This window comes from Pungitius pungitius, chromosome 5, assembly GCF_949316345.1.
Source record: "Pungitius pungitius chromosome 5, fPunPun2.1, whole genome shotgun sequence".
Lineage (NCBI taxonomy): Eukaryota > Metazoa > Chordata > Actinopteri > Perciformes > Gasterosteidae > Pungitius > Pungitius pungitius.
The window spans coordinates 2,195,756-2,217,009 of record NC_084904.1 but is presented as its reverse complement, the minus strand read 5'-3'; the positions used below and the strand labels follow the sequence as shown (position 1 = coordinate 2,217,009).

The window sequence follows — 21,254 nt, the reverse complement described above, 5'->3', positions numbered from 1 at the left end:
GGAATATCAAGGATTCAGATACCTTCGATCCACTTGCCCTACAACTGAGGTTTTCAATTCCTGGCGTATTCTCACACCGCTTTTCCATTCCCCTTTTCAAGCGCTTATTGAGAAACAGACATTTCCTGATTTAAAACGGCCATGAGCAGACAACAAAACAAAACAAAAAAGTGAAGTGAAACCCGAAGCGAACACACTGGAGCGTCCAGAGCGCGCAGGATTTCCTTCACACTCCATCCTGAGTTAGGGGGATAGGGGGAAGAACTGCTCCTATAGATATGTGAAGTGGATCAAAAAAAAAATCATGTCTTACTGCACAGATATGAGAGGAGGTTGGCTGTTAAGAGGTTTATCTGTGTGTAACACATTTGATTCCAAAAATGCGTCCCCTGTTCCTCTTTGTCAGAGCGGTTGGTTTGCATCTGGCTGCTGTAGCCACAATTATCCAGGGCGTTTCACTTCATAAAGTCTGGAGTTGGGTCGATAGGTGCGTGTAGTATACGGTGGCTTCTACAGATTACACACGTCCTAGTGCACAGGTGTTGGACACGCAAATCACGAGGTCAGCGGGTCTGGCCATCAGACCTTTGTTCCGTATCGTTACCCTCTTTGTATAGTTTACGCGATACGTTTACACATTGTGTTAGATTTCCAATCGTGGAATCCTACATCTGTTAAACGGTTGCTGTTTGGAAGGTAAAAGCGATTTCACATTTTTTTTAAAAGAACAGTATTTCCTCATTACTACAACAACAGTGACTGAGAAATCCCCGTCAACGAGTATAACCCGTCTCTTGCGTAATCGCTTGCCGGCCGTGCCGTTTAACACTATGTGCACATTCCACAACCCCCTGCTTTGCTACAGCATCCATCCAGCGGCCCCTCTGCTGGCTCATCACTGGATTCAGACTGACCTAAGATCCCTCAGCAGCTGAGCTCAGCTCTGCACGGCGCTCAGCTGATCCATGAGCTCCCCAGGCTGCAAAAAAAAAAACATGTCATCCCTGCATGGAACCAAGAAGGCAGCTAGCAGCGTAGTTCTACTTCAAACCACTTTTCGGGGAGACCTGTGCATCAATGTGGATTCGGAAAATGTTTCGTGAATTTTCATTGGATTTGGACGGTAGAGTCATGGGGGCGTGTGAAGACTGCAGGAGCAAGGAAACTGATATTTAAATTGGGATTAAACCAGTTAAATGACTCCATCCGCGGTCTCCATGCATTAACAAAACAAATCAAACACCATCCGCAATGCTAGTGCACACCGGTTTGACCTGCTTCACGCCTTCAGAGGAAGTAGCCTGTAAGTGTATATATTTTTGATGAGTCGCACTCAGAGAGGAGGCACAGAACACAATGGACGTCCACGGACACGCTTCCTCCACACCTGCGGCCAGCGTCACAGCAGGAACCACATCCCTCCTCATTCATAGCGGCTCCAAAAGGGCCAGTCAGACCTCGCTCACCACCGGAAGTAATCACATCAGAGACCATGAATATAGAATCGGCGTCCTCGTGAGGAGGAAATGGCACCGTTTAAAAACACGGACCTGTCTCTTGTTAACTGTGAATGACACAAGAAGCGGATGACCGATCACGTGGTTTAGCCACTATCACCAGAAGTTAGCTGTGCGCCGTCGTAATTTTTGAAAAAAAAGTTGGTGAAAAAGTATACCGGTGTCTTTTAAATCCTCCCGGCGGCATTGCCCCCCCCCCCATTTTCACTAACCTGCAGCATTAACATTCATAACATGTGGCTGCTTGCTGCGCGCGGATAAATCCTGTCCAACTGCCAAGGGGACCCGCGCGGAGGCACCGAGAGTTCAACTAAAACCTGACACCAAAACAACCGGAGCGAGCCCGCGGGGCGCTCTCCTGCCGCTTCTTTTTGGTGTTATCGTCGTTGTTGTTGTTGTTTACCTGTTTATTTTGAGGGCGAACGCTCGTCGCTCCGCGCTGCTCATGGAAGCCATGAGCGGGGGGGATCTGAGGTCCGGGCTCCGCGGCGCTGGGGCTCCACCGGCGCGTTCTCGCGGTCTGGCCGCCTCGCTGTCACAGACGCGCGCCGCTGCGTCGCCTCGCTACAGCCCGACTGTCATGGCAACACTCGCCTCTCGGTTGTGGTGGTGGCGGCTTTCATGGGTGTCAACTTCCGCATTTGATTTGAGCCATTCCCGCGGAGGGAGAGGACGCTTAACGCTCACGCTCCCTTACTCACTATCTCCCCCCTCTCTCTCTCTCTCTCTCTCTCTCTCTCTCTCTTTCTATCTATCTCTCTCTCTCTCTCACGTTCTCTCTCTGCCTATGACGTAAAAATCAGGATTTAAGACGTACATATATTTGTAGGTGTTTGGTCAGAAGCCTGAAAGGATTTTGAACTTTTTTTGTTCTCATAACCGTCATAAACTACGTTTGCAAATAGCATAGTCGGGAGTTTCACTTACTAAAAAAAAGGCGTATTTACTTCTGCCGATTGCATTTAGGCTTTAAAAGTTGACGCTTAGCAAAACAATGATACGGGAGGGAGGCCGTGTTGTCCTTCAAATGAAAGCTGTATTCAGTTTGTTTTTCCTTTTCAAGGAAAAGACATGGAAGAACAATAAATGGTCACATGCAGGCCGTGAACCAAGACGTGACACAGTAAAACGGGATTTTGTGGAACTATCAATGTTCACCGATTACTGTATTAGTCAATGGAAAAGAGATAACATTAACAGTAAAATTAAACCTAATTATAGCTCGTGATTTGCTGAACTATCCTTTTTATCACAATACTGTAGAATCCTTATTTTTTGTTAAGGCTCATGGATCTCTGGGTTTCAGCGGACAGCACTATGGATGGTTTCTGGGTATCCACTGCTTTATTGAATATCCAGAACTAATAAATATGCAAATGCTACTGTTTATGTATCACAACAGAAGCGCCCCAAGCCATTAAAAAATTCATTATAAGTGAAAATGTTCTGAGGGTTTTACCTTTTCACCAAACACTTTTAAACATTAGTACAAAACATGCTTGTGTTAAACTTTAGCAGATACATGTGAAAATCATTCTGCACAGGGCAGGGGATGTTTTTTTGTTTTTTTTTTACATTTGTGTGCGAGTCTTGCAACAGTGCTCGACAGCAGCTTTCTACTGGGTGAAGTCATCCTTATCCCAGTTTGGGCTCTAAGTCGACACAGTGTTGACTATCAGACAGGGCCTCTACCTGGGGGCCTGATGGTGCAGTCAACCCGGATCTCACCAGGTGACATTCACTCATGTGCTCTGGTTTAGAGCCGGTCGGACGGGAACTAGAATGCGTAGAGTTGTCAGTAGGAATAGTGGTAGTGGTAACAACATTATTGCACAAGTATTAAATTAAACAGTGTCTCATTGTTCTTTCACCAACTGCAACCAAACTGTGTCCCTTCTTCTTTGCTGTTTACAGTTTTTTTGTGCAGTGATAAACCTTTACTTCAGCATGTTCTTTTTAGAATACATTATCATATAGAAAGTTTAAAGGAGCCATTTTGTACTGTGACACCCCTGTAACATTCAAATCTATCACCTATTTGTGACGTATAATCTGTTTTTTATTTAACAGGGATCAATTAAGGCAGAATAAACTAGCTTATAGCTTAGCTCAAATAGTTTCAAGCTATTGCAATTATGCAGTTGCAATGTTCAGTCTGGGTAGCTTATAGGAAGCTAACAGTTGTCCTTCCACGATAAAAACTTAAAACCAAAACTAAAAAACAAATTATTCCAAGACCAGTTGTGATACGGACCATCAATTATATACATCACACAGCATATTTTGAACATAAAGACACCTTGTACAATTATATGATCTATCTGCAAAGAATTGACAAAATGTTACAGCTGATCTTTCCTGTTGTAACATTTTGAATAATTGAAGTGAGTTACACTCATTAAGATGATTTAAACAAACATGTATATTATTTCCGAGGGACTTTGTAACTTTGTTAATACTCTGCAACCTAAGTCTAACCTGTTTAACCTATGAAAATTCACCTTCACCATAGTGAATGCTACTATCTAACGTCCAATTCAATAGACTTATTTTTATTTGATCGATATGCAATCCAAATTAAAAGTATTGCAGGATTACAACAGATATTTGGTGGTGAATGTATTTCTGGCAGCATATTCCCATTATCAACGGCTTCGCCATAAACCGGCCGTTGCCGCCCTCTCGTGGCTGATGCTTGTCACTACGGTAACGTTCTCCGCCCCGAGTAACGGCTCCTAGTAACGACAGAAAATACACGTTTTGGTGTACAGTCGAAATAAGTTGTAATAATTCGTAATTTCCTCTTCGGTTGACTCGAATATTACTTTTAATCCTCTTCCAGCACAGGGGACTTTCTGTTGCGACCAACGTAACGGAAAGCGGAACCATTGTCGCCAAGTCAGTACCTGAACGGGGCCTACACGGCGACGCACGCTGTCCAAACAGTAAGCGACAGCAGTGTAGAAGACATATCAGATTCGGTGGAAACGTTAAATATCCGCATCCATAAAAGGAACAGTCAGGTAATTCCTTTATCGCCTCTGCACATGACGCAGAGTCTGTCTGTTTAGCTGTCGTGGCGCATTAAGCAAGTCTTAGGGGGAGATTAAGTCCATGTTGCCTGAGCTCATTCAGTGACACACTCTTCCACTACTACGACACTGAGGCGAGAGACTGGACGTTCTGTGTTGTTTAGATTAATTAGGACAAATCATTTATCCAACCAACGTTATATATCTAAAATATGAGATGCGTACGACTCATTTGTTTTCCTCTCCGTTTAGTCCAGGTCCTCTCAGTGCCGTTGACGTGCTGAGCGTGTTTCTGTGCCGTTTTCCTCAGGTCCGGCTCGTTTCTTCTGGTATGGAGGGCCTGGTGATGGAGGAGGAAGACGACTGCCCGGAGTTGGTGCCCATCGACACCCCGCCTGGTCGTCCTGCAGAGCAGATACCGGTGACCATCATCACAGGCTACCTCGGTGAGAGACCTCCCGCCACTGCCTGCCTCATCGCAACCACTTCCTATGAGGGGCCGTTTAGGACTTAACTACTGAGACACTCTCACACACACTACTGAGACACTCTCACACACACTACTGAGACACTCTCACACACACTATTGAGACACTCTCATACACACTACTGAGACACTCTCATACACACTACTGAGACACTCTCATACACACTATTGAGACACTCTCACACACACTACTGAGACACTCTCATACACACTATTGAGACACTCAGACAGCATCTCACTATACAACATGAGAGCATCTCACTATACAATGTGAGAGAATCTCAGTATACAGTGTGAGAGCATCTCAGTATACAGTGTGAGAGAATCTCAGTATACAGTGTGAGAGAATCTCAGTTACACCGGAAGGCATCTCAGTTACACCGGAAGGCGGAAGCAAAGAGCGCTGATTTTGAACAGCGCAATGCGCCAATCATACGCGCCCTTCCTTCATATGCCTTGAAGTCTGCGGTCGCCCGTCCAAGTTTATAAATACTACCATATTTAAGGGACGGAATGTCATTTTAGGACGTTTTCAGGCGAGAAATTAGGTGTTTAAGCAACATTTCTGCGGTCGGTTTGTTAACATTCAGCCATCGTAAAAATATCCATGGAGGACGTCGGAGACGTGAGGCGTAGTTAACGGGACCACCTGATGCCCCCAGCACGGGGCGATCAGCCTCATCTCACGCCGCAGACAGCAGCCTGTTCTCGGCCAGACATCCGTGAAATGCTCCGCTTCGATCCACTTTTCCGTAGCGGTTATATATACGATAGTATAACTAGGATGAGTGTTCATAACCTCTAATCTGAGACTGGTGTTTGTTTAATGGCTATTTTGCGAGCAGAGTTTAAATTCATAACCTTAATAAACTATACGTAAACTAGACTGTATCCATAGTGTGCGCGCTTATTGTACTGTCTATCATTGTGGAATAAAACTAATCGTGTCTTTATTAAAGGTCTTGTGGGGAGACCGTCATGGAAACCGGCAGCAGGGCATCAGCTTCAAAGCGAAGGATAATAATCGATTAAATAATACATTAAAATCCAAATATTAATTAATGAATATTTCTATTGTAAGATCCACTCGTGTCTCCGCTACGGAAAAGTAGATACAATGTAGGGTGACCATATCCATAACACCATAAAAAAGGACAATATTTCGTGAGGCTCTAAATCAGGGGTGTCAAAGTCGTTTCAGGTTAGCGGGGGTGGCGCGGACGTTACGGCCAGAGAGGGGGGGGGGCGACAGTTTTCACAGCGCAACTCCAGAAAAAAGGAGGACAAATACGCGTCAGGGCATTGCAAATCAGGACGGTCCAACATCCCCCTAGTAGTAGGTGTCAATTTAAGTAGTCAATTTCACAGAAGTCTGGCCGAGAACAGGCTGCTGTCTGCGGCGTGAGATGAGGCTGACCGCCCGGTGCTGGGGGCATCAGGTGGTCCCGTTAACTACGCCTCACGTCTCCGACATCCTCCATGGAATTTTTTACGATGGCTGAATGTTAACAAACCGACCGCCGAAATGTTGCTTAAACACCTAATTTCTCGCCTGAAAACGTCCTAAAATGACATTCCGTCCCTTGATTATGGTAGTATTTATAAATTTGGACGGGCAAGCTCGGACTTCAAGGCATATGAAGGAAGGGCGCGTATGATTGGCGCATTGCGCTGTTCAAAATCAGCGCTCTTTGCTTCCGCCTTCCGGTGTAACTGAGATGCCTTCCGGTGTAACTGAGATTCTCTCACACTGTATACTGAGATGCTCTCACACTGTATACTGAGATTCTCTCACATTGTATAGTGAGATGCTCTCACACTGTATACTGAGATTCTCTCACATTGTATAGTGAGATGCTCTCATGTTGTATAGTGAGATGCTGTCTGAGTGTCTCAATAGTGTGTATGAGAGTGTCTCAATAGTGTGTATGAGAGTGTCTCAATAGTGTGTGTGAGAGTGTCTCAGTAGTGTGTGTGAGAGTGTCTCAGTAGTGTGTGTGAGAGTGTCTCAGTAGTGTGTGTTAGAGTGTCTCAGTAGTGTGTGTGAGAGTGTCTCAGTAGTGTGTGTGAGAGTGTCTCAGTAGTGTGTGTGAGAGTGTCTCAGTAGTGTGTGTGAGAGTGTCTCAGTAGTGTGTGTGAGAGTGTCTCAGTAGTGTGTGTGAGAGTGTCTCAGTAGTGTGTGTGAGTGTGTCTCAGTAGTGTGTGTGAGTGTTGAGTGTCTCAGTAGAGTGTGTGAGAGTGTTGAGTGTCTCAGTAGTGTGTGTGAGAGTGTCTCAGTAGTTAAGTCCTAAACGGCCCCTCATAACTTCCGCTTTCTGCTCACTCATCGTTCCTGTGTGTGTTTTTTTTTAATTTTTTGTCCACAGGTGCTGGAAAGACGACACTCCTGAACTACATCTTAACGGAACAACACAGCAAGCGCATTGCTGTCATTCTCAATGAATTTGGCGAGGGTAAAGCAGGCCTTTCCCTCAGAGAAACCATAAGTAGTATTTGTCTCTCGTCCATCCCAAACAAAGATGCTTCTAAATGAGCGTCACATCATTGCTGGGCTGGTGATTGACGTGTGACACACTCGGCTTTCCACAAGAGAGCAGCATAGTAGTCACTTTGCATGCAACTTAACAACTTGTGTGTGTGTGTGTGTGTGTGTGTTTTTACTTTAAACTCTTTGCACAACAAACAGCAACAGGGCATTTTCCGTAGAAATGGCTGTCGTCATTGTGTTTTTTCTGCAGGCAGCGCCCTGGAGAAGTCCCTCGCAGTAAGCCAGGCCGGCGAGCTCTATGAGGAGTGGCTGGAGCTGAGAAACGGCTGCCTCTGCTGCTCTGTCAAGTAGGTAGAGGAACTATGCTGAAAGAATTGAAAGGTTCAACACATTGGGTTACTGCCTACCATTTTTACATATGAACTGCGTTGCTGATGAAGGGGTAAGTACACAGCGGTCATGGCTTAAGGGATGATGTATGTCTGGATTCCTGTTTTTACAACACCTTCTCAGTTCATATTTCACTTTGACAACGTCACTTAGTGTATTTTTTTTAATATTCTTTTAAAGAGCTTTGCATCTGATAAATTTAATCACAGCGTTTGGTCATTCATTCTTCAGGGACAACGGTTTTAAAGCCATCGAGAACTTGATGGAGAAGAAAGGAAAGTTTGACTACATCCTCCTGGAAACTACAGGACTCGCTGATCCAGGTACCACACGTCGTGCAAAGCTTAAATGGGGGCATTTATCTTGAGGATCTGTCTTTTGAGTATGGTTTTTCCAGCTCTGGCTTGGGGATCATACAGTTCCAAAAGTGCTTTGCCTCCTGTTGACACCTCACGCTTCACTTGGAGCACACAACTCAGACATTTGATCAGCTGGCAAGCAGCATATCCTATTTTGTTCAAGCTATCAGAAGCTAATGATCCTTCCCTAAAAAAACCAACAGCCCTGAAGAGTAACAAGATGAAAGAGAGAGACCGGCCTGAGGGAGGGAGCTTCATTGTGGTCAGGTGGTACGGCTCCCAGCTGCTCCATGTGCCTTGTCGAAGTGTCCCTGAGTAAGACCCCTAACCCCTAATTGCTCCCCAGGCAAAATGTATGTCATGGGTTGAAATGTAAGTCGCTTTGGATAAAAGCGTCAGCTAAATCACATGTGATGTACTGCAGCTGACCCTCCTGTACCTCATGTCAGACAGCAGCAGGGTGGACGGGCTGGGGACAGTATTTGCCCCTTAATATCCTCTCACCACTGGCCCTCGTGGTCACAAATGGTCAGCAGGAAAAGAAATACCCTTTTAAGAGGTGGGATAAATCTGAAATATGGATCTCATTAAACTTGATCAATAGACTGTAAAGAACGTTTCTGCTTTTTGGTATAGGTACTTTTTTCGTTTTAATCCATATAGCAGTTATTCAATTAATTGAATTGAAATAGTATAAATGACCTTTTATGTAGTTGTCAGCCATGTCGGAGTTAAGTGTCCACTAATAGTCGGCCGAGTCCCGTCTGGACTTAGGACCGTCTCCGCTTTTAGTCTCTCACACAATTTTTGACTCGAGCAAAGCACCTTTTTTGTGTCAACGATGGTTGAACTCCAGCAGATTTCTTTCTAAGGGCCCCAAACCGAAGTGAAGCGTTCTGTAGCGGCTGTAAACCCAGCCGTCCGTTCGTCTCTCAGCTTTAAACGGGGGAAATGCATATTAGGCCGCTGCAGGGTGATCCCCGTGGACAGCCGGGGCGTGTCGCTGAGTGACAGGTGTCTGGAGGTAGTGCCGCGTGCAGACGCCACCTCACAGAGCACTTGGCCTCGCAGACGGAACCAGCGTAGCCGGCTCAGACGGGGCGGGGGGGGGGGGGGGGGGGGGCTGTCCTCGCTCCTCCGCCGCGTCATTGGCCCGAGACAGGCTCGTTATCGACTGGGACAGGTCTGTCATTGGCCGCGGCAGGGCTGTCAATCACAAAGGCTCCCCGGGGGGAGAGTTGTGTGAAGCACGCCACTCAAAAGCAGTGTTTTCATTACGCAGCCATCAAATATTTACCATGCTTTCTTATTCTCGCTTGGCAGTTTGACAAAAGGGCATTATGTGAACACGCTGTGGCTGGCATGGTAACAGAGGGTTTTGTAATAACCGCTTTCACAGGAAAGATGGAAACAAACCAAACGCACCGGTGGGAGACAAACAATTGAAAGCTTCCGATATTGGTTTTATCCGCTCTACAGCACCCCGACTGAGAGAAAGGCATGCATAGTTTCTGCCTCAACTTTGAAAAGAAATGTAGCTTAGTCACTTCACTGTGAAATTATTTTTTTTATTTTTCCTACGTCACTTATTGAAAGAAATTGGGAAATTTTGAAAGAAATTGGGAAATTGTAATGGGTGTGTTTCACTTTTTAATGTTTTCTGAATGATGAAGCAACAGTTCTAAAAGTTACACAACCCCAAAATGAATAGGAATAGTATAATAAACATATGGGCAATATGACACAGCTGGATATTGCATTTGATTTTTCCCAAATATTTAACATTTAAGAATATTGAAGATCTGCTCTTGAACAGATTTCCCTTAGATGTAATTTATTATCACCAGTCTTGCCCGAGGAGCGCATTTCAAAGCTTGATTATTTTTGAATGCCTTTTAGGGAAAATTGTGTGACGAGTGCATTAAATGTAAAAAAAATAGCCTCTACTTAATTTCATGTTTGACATTTTTTTTTAAAAACGTGTTCACTTCCTGTGCAACATACATTCAATGTGGTTCCTCAGGAGCCGTGGCCTCCATGTTCTGGGTGGATGCAGAGCTCGGCAGTGACATCTACTTGGATGGTGAGATATTTGTACTGACGGTGTGTTTTCAAGATGATGATGATACTCTTTTTGCTTTTATAGACGACAGTAACTCAGAGAAAAGGCTTTAGACAATCGTGATGACAGAATGTGCACAAGTTGTGGGGGATCATCCGATCCACTGATCCCTTTGTTCTTCCTAGGAATCGTCACTGTCGTCGACGCCAAGTATGGACTTCAGGTATGTACTAAGCAGGTGTTCAAGGAGCCTCTTTTGTTTTTAATGAAACTGTTACATTGTGACGTAACATCTTTTTGGCAATTTCCTAACAAATCCCACATGATTTCATCAAAGACCTTTTCGCCATTGAAAGAGATCATTGATGCATTAAAGCATCGGCGGCGTTTGCCTCTGAGATATAAACCACCGCATTGGGCTCATTGTGACTCTCAGGCCAAAATAAGCTGTTAGACTTGTGAGATAGTTCCCGAGGGAATAGGAGCCACACATATCCTGCTCTCCCTGAGTTATATAAAAGGAACAGGACAAGTGACACCTAGATAATGGGCTCTAGTTTGAAGGTGTCATACTCACTGAGGTGACACATTGCGTGGCCTGTAGGTGCTGCTGTGTCTTCTCATTGGAGGGAGACCAGATGAAGGAAATAACGACCGAAGGGAAGGGGAGGATAACTGATAGTGAAGGAGTAATAGATATCCGGGATGTGGCCATTGTAATAGGGCTGTCACATCCACTCGCATGCCTTTCCCCTCATCTGTCTGGTTTTAAAAGTTGGCCTCACACCCTCCGAAGGCCTTTGTCTCTCAGTACAGAGGGGGGGGGGGAAAAAGCAACAAGTGGCCATTCTATTAAGGCCCTTTTATAACATTTCTGTCATCCGTTCCTTCAGAGATGAAGCAGTGACGATGCACGCAGTGACAGTTTAATGTCAGGTTGACACCCAGGGGTCATGATCCAAATTATCACCTCCTGCTCTTCTGTTACATATTAAACTGTTTGGAAGAAGGCTGCAGCAAAACACACAAGGCAGGAAAATGAAAGCCGTCTCCTGTGGATTCGTGTGTTGAGAAAGTCTTTCACGACAAAGATGACAGACAGGCTTTTCTTTTATCAATTTATCTGTCACATTTGGTGTTGGCTGTTTTTATATATATATATTTATATATATATATATAAAAATATTTGCAGCTATTCATGTTTTTCATGAATGCTTTTTATAAGTTTTCAGCTCAGCTTGAGTGATCCTCTTTTTCCTTTCATTGTCTGCTTGCATGTGTGAGTTACTTCCATCGTCTCTGCCTTCCGTAGCAACTAACAGAGGAGAAAACGGACGGACTCGTCAACGAAGCAGCCAGGTATGTTTGCTGGAGTTCATTTTATTATATATATTTTTTTTTTTACTTTCATCAACAATCTGACGGAAATATACCGATCTGCCTCCACACAGAGAAATGTGGGCATCAGACGAATAAAAGATCCACTTTAGTGAGACAAAGAGAGGTTGATCGGTGGGTTTGGACAGAGCCATGCTAGCCCCCCCCCCCCCCCCCGTAAGAAAGGCCGTTGCTGTTGACCACACTCCTGCACCCAGCTTGTCTGTCTCCCTGGTGTCTCTCTGTTTGTTCTCTTCCAGCAGCTGTGTAGTGTTGTTGTTGTTGTTGTTGTTGAACAAATACTACAACGAGGACGAAAGACCAGTTGCACGACCCTTTGCATTCTCTGTCTTTGTTGGTGTTTTCACCTCCCCGACCACATAGCGCTCCGCTCCCATTTGAGTCTGGCACGCGTTGTCCACGGAAGCTCACAACGCGCCCCAACCCGACACGTTGAAAAGGCGATCGCTGCCTCGTTAGATGAGCTTTTGGGAACATTGCGCGGTATTTACACGAACCTTGTATAATTAACGTTGTATTTGCTGTCTTTTTAGGCAGATTGCCGTCGCTGATCTGACCATAATCAACAAGACAGACCTGGTGAATGAGGAGGAACTCGCTCAAATCCGAGAGGCGGTCAGGTCGGCTGCACACACCTTCACTGCTTAGTATTTTGTGTCTTTGCCTCTTGTGTTTGAGGAACAAGGTCCAATTATCTGAGTGTTACACTTGTTTTCCCCTTTCACTTTAGGTCCGTAAACGGTCTTGTCAAGATTGTAGAAAGCCAGAAGTCAAGGTACGTCCCCCCCCCCCCCCCCCCCCCCCACACACACACACACACACACACAAAATAAGTTTCTCTTGTGGAGTGTGTGTATGTAACTTTGCACAGGGTTCCCTTCTTTGTTTGAGTGCACATGCTGCTCCTGCTCAGATCTTTATATCAAAGATTGAGCCGTTCCAACACGCGCACACACACACACACACACACACACGTTTACATACACAAACTGCTGCACCCTGAATAAACACAGAACCTTCAACGGTGTCTAGTTACCCACAAGTCTTTGCTCTTTGACCCTGGGTCTTCACGTCGGGGTGGTTGGACGCATGTGTGTGCACATGTGTGTTTGTGAGTACGCGCCCTCTGAGTTAGCATGTTGCGTGTTGTCGGACTCCGGTAGCATCTGGCTAACACAAGGAGTGCGTATCAAAGGTTTGGGTGTGTTTTGGATCTGCTCTCGCCACCCCACAGAGTTCAGACCAGGGTGAACAGATGAAAGCCACCGTGCAGTGAGGGGTTAATCGGAAAAACCTTAGCACAACTTTTTAGCTCGAGTCTGCGTACTCCGTTACCCTGATTGTTAGTTTTAGCCAACTTATAATCAGTGATCTTGTTTCACAGGGTGAACCTCTCTGAAGTGCTGGATCTGCATTCCTTCGACAGTAAAGATGGAGCCAAGTGAGTTGCATTTTTCCCCTTTTAAGGTTCATGTACATACATACATTACTTACATATATATCTATATATGTGTTACATTAACTCGTGCTCTCTGACAGACAAGTAATGTAGTGGTGTTTCTAATTTTCTCATAAAGAAATGACCACATATTTCTAAAACAAACAATAAAAGGCAATGACATAATGGTGCACTCAAGAAAAAAAAAAAAGCAGCACTGTGCTCATTACAGTTTGAGTGGGGTACCACGGTCAAATTAAGAATGTAGCACCTTTTATTCTTTTTTTCCTTTTCTTGAATAAGTAGATTTTAACTTATTTCACACTTTTGATGAAGGAATATTACTTTTCACGGATAAATAGTGGACAAAACATTAAATGGAAACGCTGTTTTTAAATTACCTTGAACATGTATTTGGCATTTCTTCACTGCAGTATTGATGACGATGTCATGTGTCCTACCCGACGCGTTGGACCTGTTGGACCGCGTCGACAGCCTTTGTTGCTGCTCGGTCCGAGCGCTGTACCCAGCGGTCTTTGATACTGTTGCTCATCATGTTTCCCTCTAATTAACACACTCCTTTTTTATTGAGCGTCCCCCCCCCCCCCCCTGTTGCACCGCAGGGTGGTCATCATATTGTGTCCCCTGCAGAATGCCGCGCTCATGAATAGAGTCGGTGTCCACCCTTTCATGTGAATGTAACGGGCCGCGGCGTTAAAGCTCCCTTACATGCCCTCCTCGCTCAGTGTCTCTTGAGACCAGCTGCGGAGGATTAGAGCCGCGTGTGTCCACCGGCACCCGAGGAGTCCCCCCCCCCCCCGTCCCCGTCCCCGTCCCCACCCCCTTGTCCCAACAGATAGCTCCTTTGCCCCCTGCCTTTGAGAGTCCCGAGCCCCTCCTCCCCCTATTCCATCCCACGCTGGCTGTTTGAAGCGCCCCCCCCCACCCCCCCCCCCCCCCGCCGCTCCGCCTGTGTGGCACTAACAGCGCACGGGGCTCAAGCGGCTGGACGCTGCATTTAGCCTCCTTGTGAGGTCGGGGAGACGGGGGGAGGATGAGGAGGTCCGACGGGGGGAGAACAAGGGCCGGAGTTTGTTTGGCGGCGATGGTCAGTGTTTTGTAGGATTTAATTGCCATCGCTAAAGTCCATTCAGGGTTGTCTTTAAGCACTGATACAGCATGCAGTGTGTTGTGCTGTGAGGCAGAGAGATGTGGGGAAGGGACACTTCAGGAAGAGCGCATGTGTTGCTTCAGGTGCTCCTTTCATGTAACCTGAAGAAAAGCCTCCTTGATTAGAAAAATGTGCTTTTCATCCTACGCCGTAATAAAGATGAGTTGCAGATGCACAATCCGCACATAGAAATGTCCTAATGTGTGTCGGAAATCCATTTAAACAAAATCAACCAGTCAGTTATTTAATACAATTGTGTAAAATATGTGATCAATAAACATGGTTCAATACTTTTGGGGTTGGGTGCCTTTGAAAATGAAAGAAAAATCTACCTGGTAAATAAAATCAGTCCAAAACATTAATTTGATGAGATTTTTTTAAATACCTCAAATGTCAGGAGCCAGAAAAAGAGAGCGCAGTCTCTGCAGCATTATTTAAACACTGATAATAATAAATATTCAAATCACTCTGTCAAACCTTTTATTGTCACAGCGTGTAAATGCAACTAGATTTCAAAATGCCATTAAATCCCAGGATATAGCTGGGGCCAGCCCCTCATGTCTCCACGTACTACAGCTCAGTTTTTTAAAATATATTCAAATGACTTTAATTAAGCGAGTAAACGCAGCACGGTTTCTCTACTGAAGATCCTGAAATCCCGCTGCATGAAACTGTTGAAATATGTTGTGATGTTTATCGTTTCTCTCTCATCGGAAAAGTCTCGCTGAGAAGCTCCAACTTGTGAAAGACACGAGACCGCATCTCGACAAGGTATTGTTGTTGTGCTCCGACCGCCGTCTGGTTTTATTCTTTTCACTGCCGACACTCCTGCATCTCTCATAGTTTTGTTTGCTAATTTATTTCAACACGTCATTTCCTCCAGGATAAAGGGGCATGCATTCTCCCGAGGCTAACTTTGTGCCTCGCATCCCCCCAGGCTGTGACACTGGAGTGAAAACTCCCTCCCTGCTCTGGTTTTTGTTTGGAGGTGGAACTGAGGCTTTTGATGTTTCCCTGTCACCCGGTCTCGGTTCCAAACACGGCATCCCAGACTTTCAGTAGACTGGGCCCACTGGGTCGGCTAGACTGGCGGGAGAGCCCTTCGCTTTTCGAAGTTACGGCTTTGCACAGAAACCAGATATAAAGCAATGTTTCACCATTTGACTTGCGGTTAAATGTCAGCTGAGAACGGGGAAACAACTTGTTGTGTCGTTCCAAAGAGGCCTCCGTCAAGTCCACCTCTTTTCAATGAAGATGTCAATTCGGAAAATATATTTATTCCAGGATTAGTCCCTTACCATTTATCTTAATGCTTTCATCGAACCAAATGACCCCTCGCGGCAATTAGGCCTCGTCTTGTGCTTCAAACCCGCGACCTTTTATCACAGGATGAGGAGAGATGAGGGTTGTTTGTGTGGGTAAATAACGGCATTGTTGTCTGTCTTCTCCGAGTTCTCTTTCCCGCATGAAGCTCAATCGTCCCTCCAGATCCTCCCCCCCCCCCCCCCCCTCTCCTCCTCCTCCTCTTCCCCGTGTTGCTCTTTTCATGTAAATGAGGAGGCTGTTTTTCTGTTGTTATACCAAATGACAAGGAAGTGTGTAACCTTAACGCTCCAACACAAAACCCCCCCAAATATCTACAAAGTGCCCCTTTAATGCTGTAAGGAAGTATAGAGAAGGGTGTCTGTGGGTGGGAGGGAAGGCGAGCGAGAGAAGGGGGGCGGGGGGGGGGGGGGGGGGGTACAGGCAGATGAAGAGAGGTTTCAGGTGCCGAGTGGAGTTGTGGTTTTTGACACCGTCGTTGACGGAGTCATCAGCCGGGGCGTAAAAAACACTCCTTTTGTTTCACGTTCATAATGACTTTGCTGGTTTCAGTGAACTGAGACAATATGTTTTGTTATTAGTAAAAACAGCCCCAAAATATATTTTTCTAAAAAATTTGATTTATACTTGAAACTTGAAACATTGTACTTTATAAGTTGTAGTTTATAAGTACAATTTCCATCAAATTTGGTTGGAAATTTGCCTCTGCGATATTAAAATACATCTGCATTTCTCATTGAATGAGAAAATGTATCTACTTTTGACTTGTACTGTTGAGATATATTTATATATATATATATATAATATTGCATGTAGATCATGCAGATACCCTTTGAAATGGGCTGATGACCGTAATGTGCTTCTTTTGTCTCGTAATATCCGATCAAATTGATTTTCTCTCATGATTCTGTCTTTATTTATTTTTTAAAATGAGGTTGAAAATGCAGGCTTTCCTTCTCAAAGCCACACAATTTTAATAACTTGTTTCAAATGTATTGGTTGCAGTTTCACCTGGTATTTAATGTCGTCCTCAGAGTATTTTAACTGTGACGTTTGAAGCGGCCGGAGATCTCTCGGAGGATGCGCTCAATGTTTTCATCCAGGTTTGTATCCCATTTTGCCAAAATGACAAATGAGCTCCCACACAATACAGCCCTTTGTGAAGTAAACACCCGGTTTCCACTGTTCCAGGATCTCCTATGGGAGAAGATGTTCAAAAACAAAGAGGGGCAACCCATGACTGTCATTCGGTTGAAGGTACAGTAAGGCACAATAGCCACCCGGGTGGCAGGAGAGATCAGTAACGGCCACTTTATTATCGGTATTAATCAGTTGCAGGCGCCCCATTCAGGCTCGGTTAATGTGTCACTCGTCACCCGGGACTTGTTGTGTTTTCAGGGCATAGTATCGTTTGCAGGTAAAGACCACCAAGTGATGCTGCAGGGGGTCCACGAGCTGTATGACCTGAATGAGACTCCGCAGCTTTGGGGGGAGAACCCGCGGATCAACCGCCTGGTCTTCATAGGTGAAGACACGCACACTTTCACACGTGTATCTTTTCCCCCGACCAGCGTGAAGGCAGACAGTTCATTCGTTTTGCATCAAATTCATATTCTACTAATTCTAGAGCGCACGTTATACATAAGTTGTTTCACTCAATGCACGGAAAGTAAGGTGTTGCCTCGCTTTCATCACGATTACTAGCATATTACGTTTACTCGTCCTGCAGGTAGGAACCTGGACAAGAGCATTCTGCAGGAACAGTTCATCTCTACAGTGGTGGAACCAGCACTGGAAAATTAGCCACCAAGGTTCTCTCCTCTTTGCATTAAAACCGGATTGTTTTGGGGGGGGAAAAAGTCATGGCTTTTGTCCATGTTTGGAACTGTGTTTCAGACGTTTACTCCTTTCCCACCTGAGATGGCCGGTGGATGGTTTTGGTTACCGTGATGATCAATGCAGTAGTTTCAAGTTGTGATAATCCACCAGTACCTGCTTTGAAAGCTATAGTATATCAAAGAGTGCGTACGTTGCTGTAGTGTCTGAGCTAAATGCTGAGTGCCACCCTGGAGACCTACTATGAACATGCACTACAATGTCTACACACACACACACACACAAAGATGCAACAGCAAAAATATTTTGATGTAAATATTTTCATAGGATAAAGATTGTAAAAATTTGCCATGTTTTAAGGTTGGGAGTCCGAGTGTGCCAAGGGACTTACACACACATTAAATGTGTTACAGGACTGTAAACAAGTAGACTCAATTCGGGTTCCTGACTTTTAACATCTGTATTTTTAAATGTATTTAAAATAAACTTCTTTATCCTGAATATCAAATCGGAGAATTCTCTAATATTGCTTTTTATAAGTAATTTCACCAGGATACTCAACAAAGTGTGAAAAATGCCTTACAAACAAGAACATTTGCGCTTTTATTAGAATGAAATTCATACAAAGAGTTGTTTAAACTTCTGCTTCTGGTCAGTTGGCCATGGTCATAATAAAGAGATTTACCGTGGTGAGGACTCTGATATCACAGTCAAAGTTATGTCTCCTAAAAATACAATATAATTGGTTCTAATATCTTGGCATTCGGCTGTTAAAGTGAAACTGGTGTTAATATGCTTGACCTTAGATTCAGAACTAGTCTACCAATGGAGATTTAATGGTTTCCTTTAAATTGACACTTGTTTTAATGACCCACTAGCCTCGCTTCAAAGCCCACACAGCTCCACTGCATTTAAGACTAAATGTTAAATCACTGCAGCAATGGACACGCAAAACTTGACGTATGCCTGCCACTCTTGTTTCCAGCTACTTGTTACTCTGGCTTCTATCGGCCTTTAGCACAGTCACGTGAGAACCATCCTTCTCACACCGCAGACCCAGTAAGGTGAGGAAATAGGTGGAGTTTTCCCAACGTGGTCATTTGCAATGGAGATGTCCCCGCAGAAGGGTTTTTAGCACATATCCGCCGTAAGACGGGTTTGCTTTGAGGATTGCTGCGCTCATTCATCCCGCGCGTAAAGCCGAGCTGAGCCCTGTTGGCCCAGAGCGCACCGTTCTGCCGAGCCGTTTCCTTCTCGATTCTGATGCTGATGGCCTCGTTAAGGCGACTATTGCCCCTTTTCTCTGCAGGCCGCGGGGAGCCCTGCCACGGCCATTTTCATGGTCACACCACCTGCGGGCATCCAGAGGTGGCAAACTAAACGAACCCGCGGGGATTCCCAGGGTGGGAACGCTTGGTTTCTTAGCGCTGGATAGGCGTGGTGTTTAAAACTCCAAAGAACATCCCACCTCCGACTGTGCTGTTGTGTGTCCTGTAACATCAGATGATTAAAATATCGGGGGTGGGGGCAACGGGGGCAACTTTAACCTCATCGCAAACACACACACACACACACACACATAGATCCAGGCATATTTGTAACATGTGTGCAAAGTATTGCAGCATTGCGAAAATGTATGAGTACTCAAGACATGTTTTCAACAAATGGAATGAAACATCTTTGCCATATTTTGCTGAATTCAACAATTCGAGCTTCCTTTGCATGAGTAGGCCGTGCGCACTTCAGGAATACCCAAGACCCCTCCCTGCCCCCCCCCTCCCCCGATCTATGAGCTTGCCTCCTTTGCGCCCCACGGCGAGAGACCACTCTGATAGGTCCAGAGGGTCAATGGGACTGGCCTGCAGGACAGTGGTCTCCCAAGGATATAAAGCCTCAGCCCTCCTATCCGCAACTAGTCGTTACGCGAGGTTTGAGAAGAGCCGGGCTGTTGGTGCGCCTTTACGCACGAATACGGGCCTCTTGGTTTTTACGCTCGGCAAAACTATTCATGCATCTTTAGGCTCAGTTGAGTTAAACGCGGGTTTTTTTGTCTCTCCACATTCTGCGGGTGAACATGACTCTGTCAAGTGAGTTTGAAGCTTCTCAACACGCTACTTTGCCTTTGGAAGAAGATGAGATTGACATAGTGGGGGAGGATGAGCCCACTACCCACTATCGAAACGAGTGCTCCACGAGGCACGGGTCCTCGGCCGAATCCGGTGCTGAATTTGACTCCTCGGAGCCGGACTCCTCGGGGGAGAGCGAGAACAGTTTCTGCGCAGACGCGCCGGCGTCCAGGAAGGCGCAGAGCAGCTCGGTAAAGCCCCCCTACTCTTACATCGCCCTCATTACCATGGCCATCCTGCAGAGCCCGGTGAAGAAACTGACGCTGAGTGGCATCTGTGACTTCATCAGCAACAAGTTCCCCTACTACAGAGAGAAGTTCCCCGCGTGGCAGAACTCCATCAGGCACAACCTCTCCCTCAACGACTGCTTCATCAAGATCCCGAGGGAGCCGGGGAACCCTGGCAAAGGTAACTACTGGTCCCTGGACCCCGCTTCAGAGGACATGTTTGACAACGGCAGCTTCCTGCGGCGAAGGAAGCGCTTCAAGAGAAACCAGCCCGAGTTCGGCAAAGACGGACTTATGTTCTATTCCAACCTGAACTGCTTCCGGCCGTACGGTCAACCCTACTGCGTGCAGGGCCAAGTAAGCCCCCCGCCCGCTGCTGCCATCCGCTACGTGCCTCTCCAGGAGGGCATTATGATGCCTCCATCCTCCTACCCCCTTTTGCCACATACGTTGAACAGTCACGCGAAGTGCAGCGGGCCGAAAGACTTCAGAGCGCAGCTTTGCGCAACGCAGCCCGCCGAGCCAAAGCCTGGCCCGCAGGCGAGGTGCTCCTTCAGCATTGACAGCATCATGAGCAAACCCTGCCTGCAGAAGCCCAGCCTGCAGCAGGGCCCTCGTTGCCCCCTTGGGTACGGTCACCTCATGACGCGCCCCGCCACTTGTTTGGTTCCAACTCTCCTGCAGGCTGCCAGGACTCCGTTCTGCGCCCCGGTCGCGCTGAGCACTCCTTCTTTAGGGAACGAGCACCCCAGACTCTCCTACCATCTCTGTTGAAGCCTTGTCGCGGTGTCGGTTTGTCTTGGATGTGGAGACACGGTGGTGTGGCTCGTTTCTTAAAGAAATGTTTTGATTGCATGATATTTATGTGCGTTGACATTCAAAGTTATGTCTTTAAAAGAAGTCTTTATATAAGAAGAATGGTAATATATATATATTTGTGAGACTTGTTGCAGTTTATTCCATCGTTGTGTTTGTGTTGGTAATTAATGTCGAAATAAATGTCGGAAAAATATCTGTGATGTTCCAAGGATTTTTTTCAGTTTGGGATCCGGGCAGAGTGGAATCACTTTTTGATTATTGTTATTATAACACCTGCCTACTAGTCAAACCACCTGGTATTCATTCTAAGAAGTCAAGAACATGTTCAGATTGTGTTATCTTGATGCATCAGGTGTCAGGTTCGGAAAGTTGGTCTTTAACAATACTTCATTATTTAAGTCAAACCTTTAACACGCCCACATCCTCCAGTCACATGCTTTGTATTATTATAGTTCATGCTACTTATTAATTAAATTAAAAATACTGGTTAAGTATACGTTTGGAGTCGTTTTGCTGAAGTTATGGGAAAAATAGAACTTAAAACACATTTTCCAACCAGCCGATTATGTTACCAGCTCTAA

At 45.6% G+C, this 21,254-nt stretch overlaps 3 protein-coding genes across 5 annotated transcripts in view; 2 read left to right on the top strand and 1 right to left on the bottom strand.

The window, feature by feature from the left end:
- The window catches only part of dock8 (dedicator of cytokinesis 8), a 45,005-nt gene extending 42,756 nt beyond the window's left edge, over positions 1–2,249 (bottom strand). Inside the window, exon 1 of the mRNA XM_037482113.2 lies at positions 1,921–2,249. Within this exon, the coding sequence (XP_037338010.2) occupies positions 1,921–1,973 (53 nt within the window). The 5' untranslated portion in view covers positions 1,974–2,249. The remainder of the gene's footprint in view (positions 1–1,920) is intronic.
- A 1,885-nt stretch (positions 2,250–4,134) lies between these two features.
- On the top strand, positions 4,135–19,726 carry cbwd (COBW domain containing). 3 transcript variants are annotated; one of them, XM_037482898.2, is made up of 17 exons: positions 4,136–4,540; positions 4,860–4,995; positions 7,403–7,489; positions 7,775–7,871; positions 8,146–8,237; positions 10,297–10,356; positions 10,521–10,558; positions 11,648–11,694; positions 12,267–12,353; positions 12,464–12,508; positions 13,118–13,174; positions 15,062–15,113; positions 16,700–16,768; positions 16,857–16,922; positions 17,064–17,190; positions 17,395–17,476; positions 19,590–19,726. In XM_037482898.2, exons 2-16 carry the CDS (start codon positions 4,881–4,883, stop codon positions 17,466–17,468), a joined length of 1,113 nt encoding a protein of 370 aa, XP_037338795.2. In that variant the 5' UTR covers positions 4,136–4,540; positions 4,860–4,880; the 3' UTR covers positions 17,469–17,476; positions 19,590–19,726. The 3 variants fall into 3 exon arrangements, with proteins under 3 accessions (XP_062418155.1, XP_037338795.2, XP_037338794.2); XM_062562171.1 differs by lacking the exon at positions 19,590–19,726 and having other exon boundaries at positions 4,135–4,462; positions 17,395–17,837; XM_037482897.2 differs by lacking the exon at positions 19,590–19,726 and having other exon boundaries at positions 4,137–4,540; positions 17,395–17,837.
- foxd5 (forkhead box D5) lies at positions 17,990–20,975 on the top strand. The gene has a single exon (XM_037482899.2). It carries the CDS (start codon positions 19,576–19,578, stop codon positions 20,626–20,628), a length of 1,053 nt encoding a protein of 350 aa, XP_037338796.2. The 5' UTR covers positions 17,990–19,575; the 3' UTR covers positions 20,629–20,975.
- The last annotated feature ends 279 nt before the right edge of the window (positions 20,976–21,254 follow it).